The sequence below is a fragment of the Haplochromis burtoni genome, unplaced genomic scaffold, assembly GCF_018398535.1.
Source record: "Haplochromis burtoni strain Fernald_Lab_line unplaced genomic scaffold, NCSU_Asbu1 Contig_312, whole genome shotgun sequence".
NCBI lineage: Eukaryota > Metazoa > Chordata > Actinopteri > Cichliformes > Cichlidae > Haplochromis > Haplochromis burtoni.
This window is the reverse complement of record NW_024582673.1, coordinates 596,433-607,691: the sequence shown is the minus strand read 5'-3', so window position 1 is coordinate 607,691 and position 11,259 is coordinate 596,433. Positions and strand designations below refer to the sequence as shown.

Here is an 11,259-nt window from a genome sequence, read left to right as displayed (position 1 = left end):
ACACACACACACACACACACACACATATCTGTCTATCTGTATACACACACACACACATATATATGCATATATGCTTGTTGTTGCAATCTGTGTTTTAAAGGAGCAAACACTCAAAACAGAAGTTAATTATAATATTTGTTTGAGTGTGCCGTTTAAAGCTGCAGTAATAAATGTTGCTTTATTGGATCAAGTTATGTATAATGTGACAAGCTTAGCTCATAAAAACAAATGAACTGGGAATTTTACAAACTCTGTAATTGCCCTGTGCTCCGAAATTTAGTGACTTTCAGTTCATTGTTGGGGTTTTGCGGACCACAACTTTACTGTAAGAAGCTTTTTACTGTCCAGTACCACATAGCAGTTAGACAAGTTGGCAGCTAAGTGTAACCACTGTGTAATTAGCAACTAAAGCTACAGAAGCGGTCCTTAGAAGCCGGGTTTGCTTGATACAAATGGATAGAATTCATTAATATCAGCTGGATACTTATAACATGAAAGAAGCACATTAGTTCAGTTTTAAAAGCTCAGTAAAACATCATAATATTATATGAAGCTTCTGTTTTGGAAATTTTTTACCTTTTAAAACTTGTACTGTGTTTTCATTTCTTCATCTGGAACCATTCGAAATATTCTGGCGTTCATTATTACACAGAGTGCAAAGTGTATAGATGTGTTTCCTGCGTTTCCAACATGAAATCAGTTTTCACAGAACGTCTATGAGTCAAACTAAAAGGCATGCAAAAACATCTGCATTTTGCAATAATGAATGCTCACAGAATATTCCAAAAGGCTACATTTCCCACAGCCACCATGTGCCAGTGTAGAACTGGCTCTAGTTGCATGATGGGAAATGATAGTTTTAAAGCAATAGCTAAGCATTTTGGAATATGTGCTTATTACTTGGATGCTAAGATTAGATGAGATGGTTGATAGAACTCCATCTTTTAGTAAAAGCTACAGCTAGCTGCCAGCTAGCTTAGCTTAGCCCGAGAGCTGGGGGGAAAAAAACTAGCTAGCTACCAGCACCACTAAAATGAGTTTATTAGTGGCAACTTACAGAAACAGTGTTTCCACGTTTCCAGTCTTGGGCGTAGATTTGTATTTACAGTACAACTTTAAATACTCTAATCCAGGTATTAGCTAGAAAGGTAATTGGTATATATTCCAAAAATAGCTAAATCCTGCAGCACCAGATATAACCTGGAGCTTCTTCTGGTCATTTCACACCTCTTTTCCCATTCATTTATCACGTTTTTTCCCCCTCTATTTTTATTTATTTATCTATTTTTTACTTTCTTTTGTTTTTCACTTCCTTCCTCTGGATCTTTACAACTTCATTTCTTACTCATCCGTATTTTGTTCTCCTTTCAATTTTTGTTCCCACTGTTTCCTTCCTACCACCTTTTTTGGTTGCTGCCTCCTCTTTCTTGCTTTGCTCATGTTCACACTTCACCCACAATTAACCCTCCTTTTCATTCCATATTTTCGTGTTACCATCCTTCCATGCTTCACTGTGTCTTTATGTGGATGGTCCTTCAGATCAAGATGCCCAGGAGGAAGGTGAGATCTAGTAGGCGTGCAGTTCCCTGAAGTGGTCACACTCATTACTTTCTGTTGGCACTGTATTTACGTCATTAATTACCTAACACATTGAGAGCAGGTTAACTTTTGTGGTTCTCACTGGACTCTAGCCTTTGAAAGCTATGTTATGTAGTTTCCTAAGTTATTACTTTCCATATGCCTCATTTTCTGGTAAAATCTTCCAAGACAGCCTAATACAAACTATGTGGTCAAATTCATGTAGCCGTTTAGTGTACCCAAGCCCAGGTTTTTTAATAGTATTATTTCACATTTTGTTATAACATTTAAAAACCCCGTGTTGCATTTCTTTCTCACTCCCATGCTTGCTGTGTATTGAATGCAACATTTTGTATTTGACTAATGACAACCAGTCATTCTAAACACTTTTTACTCATATAGCCATTTGTTTTATCTTTGTCTCTCTTTTATTCAGAAGAAGAGCGCCCCAAGCCCAAGTATGTTCACTCCATCTGTTTTTCTTATGTGTTTTGTAGCAGAAAACAGATGTTCTCTATTCATTTAAAGAACTGCAGTCTCACTTTGAATCTGTCGTATCTTTTACCTTCAGACCCATGGTGCCACAACTTGCTCCCCCAAAGATTCCTGAAGGAGAGAGGGTGGATTTTGATGTAAGTCACAAACATGATATTAAACCAAAAGTAATAAATCCGCGGCAGACCTCACCACGTTTTCATAATTTTCAGCACACTTAATCATTATTTCACAAACTTGGCTGCAGCTCTCCCTCTGCCAGCCGCGCACATCACCCACAACACACCCTCAGGATCCAGTACCATTTATGCAGGGCGGCGTGATGAGCCAATGCAGCTCCGGTGCGTCAGCTTCTACTGCAGCCGTGCCGCAGCCACGCCCACCACAATCTTTATATTCCTTTTTTAATTTTTTTTTACACTTTTCTCTTTTAAGTTAGCAATCACAGTCATCTTAATCTTAGTCAAGATCCAGATCCAATCCTTTTGCCAAACACATGCCAGCCAGGGCAAGAATAAGTTTGTTAATATCTGAGACTTGCTGCTGTTTTAGGTGTGCAAATTGACTTTAACACTGTGTACATACTCTTGCAGCATTTTAAGGACATTTTCTTTTAAGCGCTGTGGCTTAGATTGTTCTTCCACATCTGAAACCAAACTCAGTGTGTAATATTATATCTTTCTATTCTATGAATACGGTGTTCCTCAGGGACTGGTAGTAGGATCACATCTTTTTGTGCACATGCGTCTAATTATACAATGTTATTTATTGTTATTATGCCAGAAACATTAATCTTCCCGTTACATTTAATTATTCCTGCAGCCTGTAGTCTATCTAAGATCTATCAACAGATATGCTACATTTTCTGAAAACTGTAACTGTCCCAAGAATTTCAAGTTTGGGTAAACTATTTGAAAAACAGTTTCTGGCCAGTACAGCACTGTAGTGAAGCTGGTAACACTCTTTCCTCACAGCAAGTAGATTCTTGGTTCAAACCAGCTGGTTGGTTCAGACCTCAGCATGTGGTCTTTGCATGTTTTATCTTGCACTTGTACTTGACCCTAAATCTTTTTCTAAGTTACAGAAACATTTTTCTTCCCTCAGGACATCCACAGAAAACGTATGGAGAAAGACTTACTGGAGCTACACACTCTGATCGATGTACACTTTGAGCAGAGGAAGAAGGACGAAGAAGAACTCATTGCTCTTAAGGAACGAATTGTAAGTTTACTTTGCTACCAACACCTCTCAAAGCAGTTGAATCCAACAAATGAATCATGTGTAGGATAAATGCTTCTTCTGTGTTGTTCTTAATATTACACGTTTTGCTGTCCTGTAGGAGCGTCGTCGTGCAGAGAGAGCTGAGATCCAGAGGGTTAGAGCAGAAAAGGAGAAGGACAGACAGAACAGAATTGCGGTAACACTCTGACATAAGTCGTTTTAAGGAACAGTTCTCCAGGCTTCTTGAAGGATATTCAAAGCTCGTCTTCGGATGTTTGTCTGCCTTTTTCACCCGTTCTCTGTCACGGTGATCCTCAGTTAGCTTGCAAGTCAGATGCTTTCCAACAGTTTTAACATGGTGGATCAAAATCTGACTGTACTTTTCTACAATCATAATTCCATCATTTCTGACAAGATCCCCAACACCACTGGCTGGAATGGAGCCCCAAAGCATGACAGAGACTCCAGTGGGTTTAACAGATGGGCTGTAGACCCTCACTGTAGTCCCTTTCTCCTGACCTCCTTACTTATCAACAACAGTTTGAATCAAAAGTTTCCCGTGAATCCATCACTCCATAACACCCATTGCCACTGATTTTTATTCCACCAGCTTCTTCATCTTCTTCTCCCCCGTTGCCCATCCTTAACCTCCTAGGACCTGCCGTCCACATATGTGGACATCATATTTTGGGTAGTCGAGACCAAAATACCTATTTTTACTGTAGGGCCTGATATCTGCTTACGAGGACATTATGCTGCCACTGTTCTATCAAAATTTAAAACAGATGTCCTCATATGTGGCTCTCATTTTTCTCAGAAACAAAAATTAGGTAAAAATAAAAATCTGGTAATTCTTTGTTTTTACATTCATCAGGTCCCAATCGGACCAAATAGCGAAGAAAAATTAAAAATACTGCAATGAAAGGTTAAAGTGGCTTCATCACAGCGACTATTCCACAGAATATTGTGGAAAAAAATACATTTTTATGTCCGTCAAGATTTGTTGTCTTTACTAATTTTTAGAGAGTCAACTAAAGAAATGAGAACAAATGTGTTTTTGCAACAGGCTGATAGAAAGCTACAAATACTAAAGATACAATTAAAAAAATATGCTGACTGTAGGTTATGTGTAGAGACAACCTAACTCACTGTCTTTTTTATGATTGAACGTGCTATATATCAGTGTGTAGTGGCAAAACCCTGACCTCCAAAAATGGTCAGGTACAAGAACTTGACTGGAAATAAATGATACCAAACCGATGTCTAAAGACATAGGGAACTGTTGTTGAAGACCACTTGGCTCCTTGGAAGCAGAATATAAAGAAATGAGGGGTTACTCTAGACCAGAGGTCTCAAACTCCAGTCCTCAAGGGCCGCTGTCCTGAATCTTTTCCATGTGTCCCTGCTGCAACACACCTGAATACAATTAGTAGGTCATTAGCAAGAATCTATAGAACTTGACTGCATGGTGAGGTGGCAACCCCTAACCCCACTCAAGTATATGTAAGTGTTTGGAAAAATGTACTTCTAAAAGTACTTTTATTGCACTATGTTAATTCACTCACGAGCTGCTGTAACATGAATCCAGTGGCTGAAATCATGCAGTCAAGAGCTGTGTCCCAAAACGTTGGCTGCATCCTTCGGAGGATCCGGCCTTCGAAGACCGAGAAGGCCGGAAGTGCGAGGCTGTGAAATGGGACGGTCTACCCTTCAGATTTGCGTCACCGCTGTGTCGGTGGAGTTTAACAAACTCGGCCGTCTGCTCCTTGCTATCTAAAATATAACAGCAGACTGCCGTAAATTCTCGACCGTCTCACACTTCTGTTTAATCAGTTTTCTGTTTAACGTTTATTCAGCTGTGTGAAAATCCCGGAGGAACCCACCCGATGGATTAATAAAGTTTTATTTAATCTAATAATCTAATAACTTTGATCTCAGCCAAACCGATTTACTCCGGAACAAATAAAACACAGAAAAAAGGAAACAATTACATTTTTAAGTTATCCGAGTGACTTATATATCATGTTTAACCTGAGTAGCGAAAGAGCGGGGGTCTGAAAACGATGAAGCCGGGAGTCCGCTGCTCTCGCCGGCTGGAGTGACCATTGAACCCCCCGGCTTGCTATCGAGCGGGTGGGTAACAGACGTCTCCGAAAACGTCGGCGCACTTTTGCAAATATGCGATGTCTTGATAAACCAAGCAGATATTTGTAATTTACACTGAAAATATGTTAAAAGTTTATTTTGTGGCCCAGAAAGATTAATAAGAGTAATTTTAAAACTTAGTAGCGCCATTGTTGGCAGCTGAAATTTGGCTGGGCTATGAATTCTGGGATATGGTGGGCCACGAAGGACACACCCGACCCATCCTTCAAATTCGGGGAAATGAAGGACGCATTTGTCGGCCGCATTTGAAGGAGTCTTTGAACTGGGACAGCCTTCATCACCTGGCTGTGATGTAATCAGCCTTCAAATGCGGCCTCCGGAGGATGCAGCTGACGTTTTGGGACACAGCTAAGGTCTACAGAGTCTAATAAACTACTAATTGTATTCAGGTGTGTTGCAGCAGGGACACATGGAAAAGATTCAGGACAGCGGCCCTCGAGGACTGGAGTTTGAGACCCGTGCTCTAGACTTTGGCACAGTACTGTATGTTTTGAATTAAGAATACCAAATGTCAGTTCAGTTCTCTGGACATTTTACCACAGCGTGTCTCTCAGGTCAGCCAAACTGTTTCCAAATGTGTTTCTGGCTCAGTTTTCGTTCATCTGACAGGAAGAGCGTCACAGAAAAGAAGAAGAGGAGGCCAAGAGAAAAGCTGATGATGATGCAAAAAAGAAGAAAGTGCTGTCTGGGATGGGGGCGAACTTTGGAGGCTTCCTGGCCAAGGTAGACAGATGGCTGTTGTCAGTCTGGGGTGTGATGGTGATGATGAGATATGGAGTAAGTGTTTACATATAGAATAACTGTGAAACATATGTGTTCTGTCCCAGGCAGAGTCGAGGAAAGGGAAGCGCCTGACAGGCAGAGAGATCAAGAAGAGAACTCTGGCTGATAGACGGCAGCCACTAGCCACCGACACTCTGAGAGAGGACGGGCTGAAGTGAGTCTCCTCCAGTTGGGACTGTAGACAGCTAAGTAGTGATTATAATAAAATAACTACTATAACTTCTCTATAAAGCAGCCCACCTTTTCTTAAAGCATTTTCCAGACACTCAAGATAGTGATGATGCAGCAATAATGTCACGATTTCAGCACAATGATTTAATGTATTTATAAAGCTCAGAGATCCAATGAATGAGTGGTTTGTAGAACCAAATTAGCTAGATTAATTAGACAAATCCACAGTCACTGACTACAAATGTGTAGCCTGCTACAAAAAGTAATTCTATCTATTTTTCACTTAAATGACTTAAAGCAGCGGTCCCCAACCCCCGGGCCAGTTCGTGAGTCGTGAAATTGATGGTTCTCAGGGTTATTAACTCAGTTTCCCTGGGGCTTCCATGTGTTATAGTTGTGTGTCTTATTTTGAAATAAATATTTACACGTTACCATGGCGAGCAGAGAGCATTAAGGGGCATTAACTGACATTAAACCGGTCGCAAACAATGTTGGAGACCGCTGACTTTAAGTAAAGGAAGATCATTTCTAACTTTACGAACTCTGCGTTCTAGGCAACGGGCCCAAGAAATGTGGAACTGGATCTACCAGCTGGAATCTGAGAAGTTTGATTTCATGGAGTGCATGAAACACCAGAAATATGAGGTAATACTGCAAACGGACCTCATCACTTTAAATGTCACTTTACCCTGGCAGTTTTGTTCTTTCCACTGTGCGTATGTTAGTGAACATTCGAAAATGGAAGGCTTTCTGTTTCATCGGCTGTGACATGAGGTCGGTTATGTAAACACAGGCAAGTGGGATATCCACCCAAACCTCAGAATCTTAGCTAAAAGATCATATAAATAATTTCCACTAGGGATCAATAAAGTATTCTGATTCTGATATAAACCATTTCTATGACCACCAAATACAGTGAAAACAACAAACCATTAAAAGAGCAGTTAAATAATTTCACGAAATTGACATAACACACAAACAAGTGAACCCCGTGTTCACTCTGACCCCGTCTAACCAGCCAAACAACTAATTTTCTAAAAGCCAACATCTCACAGATTTCAAAACTGCAAGTTTCATCAAGCTCCGACCAAAGTTCAGCCGCAAAAGAAGACCACAAATAAAGTGCTGTATACAACATCTCTCATCCAAACAAACATTATGAGCCCTTTGGTTCCACTGCTAATGCTTATACAGGGAGTGCAGAATTATTAGGCAAGTTGTATTTTTGAGGAATAATTTTATTATTGAACAACAACCATGTTCTCAATGAACCCAAAAAACTCATTAATATCAAAGCTGAATGTTTGTGGAAGTAGTTTTTAGTTTGTTTTTAGTTTTAGCTATTTTAGGGGGATATCTGTGTGTGCAGGTGACTATTACTGTGCAGAATTATTAGGCAACTTAACAAAAAACAAATATATACCCATTTCAATTATTTATTTTTACCAGTGAAACCAATATAACATCTCCACATTCACAAATATACATTTCTGACATTCAAAAACAAAACAAAAACAAATCAGCGACCAATATAGCCACCTTTCTTTGCAAGGACACTCAAAAGCCTGCCATCCATGGATTCTGTCAGTGTTTTGATCTGTTCACCATCAACATTGCGTGCAGCAGCAACCACAGCCTCCCAGACACTGTTCAGAGAGGTGTACTGTTTTCCCTCCTTGTAAATCTCACATTTGATGATGGACCACAGGTTCTCAATGGGGTTCAGATCAGGTGAACAAGGAGGCCATGTCATTAGTTTTTCTTCTTTTATACCCTTTCTTGCCAGCCACGCTGTGGAGTACTTGGACGCGTGTGATGGAGCATTGTCCTGCATGAAAATCATGTTTTTCTTGAAGGATGCAGACTTCTTCCTGTACCACTGCTTGAAGAAGGTGTCTTCCAGAAACTGGCAGTAGGACTGGGAGTTGAGCTTGACTCCATCCTCAACCCGAAAAGGCCCCACAAGCTCATCTTTGATGATACCAGCCCAAACCAGTACTCCACCTCCACCTTGCTGGCGTCTGAGTCGGACTGGAGCTCTCTGCCCTTTACCAATCCAGCCACGGGCCCATCCATCTGGCCCATCAAGACTCACTCTCATTTCATCAGTCCATAAAACCTTAGAAAAATCAGTCTTGAGATATTTCTTGGCCCAGTCTTGACGTTTCAGCTTGTGTGTCTTGTTCAGTGGTGGTCGTCTTTCAGCCTTTCTTACCTTGGCCATGTCTCTGAGTATTGCACACCTTGTGCTTTTGGGCACTCCAGTGATGTTGCAGCTCTGAAATATGGCCAAACTGGTGGCAAGTGGCATCTTGGCAGCTGCACGCTTGACTTTTCTCAGTTCATGGGCAGTTATTTTGCGCCTTGGTTTTTCCACACGCTTCTTGCGACCCTGTTGACTATTTTGAATGAAACGCTTGATTGTTCGATGATCACGCTTCAGAAGCTTTGCAATTTTGAGACTGCTGCATCCCTCTGCAAGATATCTCACTATTTTTGACTTTTCTGAGCCTGTCAAGTCCTTCTTTTGACCCATTTTGCCAAAGGAAAGGACGTTGCCTAATAATTATGCACACCTGATATAGGGTGTTGATGTCATTAGACCACACCCCTTCTCATTACAGAGATGCACATCACCTAATATGCTTAATTGGTAGTAGGCTTTCGAGCCTATACAGCTTGGAGTAAGACAACATGCATGAAGAGGATGATGTGGACAAAATACTCATTTGCCTAATAATTCTGCACTCCCTGTAGCTCACATTCACACTCCAACAAACCCATCAAGAGCAACTCAGGGTTCAGTATCTCACCCAAGGATACCTTGACATGCAGACTGGAGTAGCAAGGGATTGAACATCAACCGTGGCAGATAACCTGCTGTACATCTTGAAGTAGACTATCTCAACAGTAGCAGTCAATTCAAAGATGTGTTTTTGATAAATAAATACAACTAGAAAGTAAAAATTTAAAAAAGAATTTTAAAAAAAAGCTCAACGTGTGTAAAAATTCATATACACGTTTCAGCGTTTTACTCTAAACTCTATTCAACAGAATATGTTAATTGTGTTTCTGTGATCCTGCAGATCATTGTGCTACTGAACAGAATCCAACATGCCCAAAAATTGTGAGTAGTCACTTTTATACAAATGGTCAGATTTTACTCTTGTTTTTTCTTTTTTTATTTTCCTCTGTTCTTTGTCCTCCAGCAAAAAAGGCCACGGCAAAGGAAAGGTTGGCGGTCGCTGGAAGTAAATCCGGGAAATTCCAAAAAGGAAAACCACAGGACAGATGACAGGGGAGAAAAAAATGAAGTCGCTGTTGGAATTAAACATTTCTTCTCCGTGCTTCTCTAGTATCAGAGCCTTTCTGCCTTCATTTTAAGAATGTGGTAGATATTATATCTCACTGCAAATGGATAATAAAATATATGCACTGTGTTTTGAGTAGCATCTTGAGTCTGCTTCATTTGTTTTGATTTTGCAAAGGCATGTATGCACATTATGCGGAGCAAGTCTAATTAAAGCATTGCATTTGTTCTGATTCTGCTGCTTGTGGATCACAACTTCATCTGTTGTCAGTGCTCGTATATCTACATGGATAAATAAGCACAAATGAGCACATACGTTTACTTAATTTTGCTACAAAATGTTTATTAAGCATGGTTGTGAGACTCTGAGAAACATGAGGCATTTCTTATCGGCCACAACAGAGCAGCCTGCTATGGTTGGCCTGCAAGATGCCAAGGTGACCACGGAGACGAAGGCTGCTGCTGAGGGGCACACAGCACCCACTCCCGAAAAAGGAGCTGGCTGCTACACTCAGGCTGTAGCCCTTAGAAGGTGGACTACATGCTGTTGCGGCACTGAGGAGGAGCCACAGGGTCCCCAGAGCCCTGCCTAACACCAAGACTTAATCGTGGCCTGACTCTGTTCCCGGGGAGCTAGCCAGAGGTTGTCCTTAGGACAGGTCACAGCTTTGAAGGAAAGGATGGACATCCTCCTCCTGACAATCAATCTTCACTGACTCCTGCCTAGGGCGAGGGCAAGGGAGTGGCAGCTGGAGGATGGCCACACAACAGATGGGGGAGCGTCCCTGCCCGAGGGCCCAGACACTCCGCCATTGTTTAAGAGACAACCACCTTCCTCACCTTTCACAAGCATCCAAGACTGGGGAGGAGGGCTGGTGGTCTAGCCTTTTGAAAGTGGGTGGCCAAGCTAGATTTGTGACCCGATGGTGACGCAGGTAGAGGGACAAAATGGATGCCAAATTGGCTATTAGACATGATCCTGCCTAGCCAGCAGGGACTCTATAATCTGTCCCTGCTAGGATAAGTAGCCCTCAGGCAATCTGCTCCTGGCTGTGCATGTTGGAAAATCTTGCAAGAGAACAAGTTAGGCAGTGTTCCTGTTCATTAGTTTTGTGTGTCTGTGGGACCACCCTGTGCAAAGCAGCATGGGCGGCAAACTGCCTGCACACCAGGTCCTTCAAATAAAGCAGCAGCGGCACCTGCAGCTGAAGGTGCAAAAGCTGTGTGGCATCAAACCTGGAAGCCACCCCTGCATGTCGGGAAGTGGTTGGCTGACATGTTTAGAGGCAAAAAAAGAGAGCATGGGCCTCTCTACTACAGTACATGTCCGTAATATGAAACAGTCCATGCAGGACTGAGCTTCCCTGGTCAGCATGGCATCTTGATAGCCTAAGCATAATACACATGTATCATACCCATATTGCAAAGACATAGAGATGCCTCATCAGACACAATTATGGCACATTTGGACCACCATACTCACAAAGGGGCAGGGCCAGCTCACACACACGCACACACACACACACACACACACA

General features: G+C 41.6%; 1 protein-coding gene across 4 annotated transcripts in view; it reads left to right on the top strand.

The window, feature by feature from the left end:
- tnnt1 (troponin T type 1 (skeletal, slow)) overlaps positions 1-9,864 on the top strand; it is an 18,023-nt gene extending 8,159 nt beyond the window's left edge. The window contains exons 6-15 of one of the 4 annotated variants that reach the window (XM_014339904.2): positions 1,540-1,560; positions 2,018-2,036; positions 2,150-2,210; positions 3,178-3,294; positions 3,413-3,490; positions 6,070-6,183; positions 6,288-6,397; positions 6,969-7,059; positions 9,501-9,541; positions 9,624-9,864. In XM_014339904.2, coding sequence (XP_014195390.1) covers positions 1,540-1,560; positions 2,018-2,036; positions 2,150-2,210; positions 3,178-3,294; positions 3,413-3,490; positions 6,070-6,183; positions 6,288-6,397; positions 6,969-7,059; positions 9,501-9,541; positions 9,624-9,669 — 698 coding nt within the window. In that variant the 3' untranslated portion in view covers positions 9,670-9,864. Of the gene's footprint in view, positions 1-1,539; positions 1,561-2,014; positions 2,037-2,149; positions 2,211-3,177; positions 3,295-3,412; positions 3,491-6,069; positions 6,184-6,287; positions 6,398-6,968; positions 7,060-9,500; positions 9,542-9,623 lie in introns of all 4 variants that reach the window. The other 3 variants (XM_005941780.2, XM_042228225.1, XM_014339905.2) reach the window with 3 other exon arrangements.
- Positions 9,865-11,259: the final 1,395 nt, after the last annotated feature.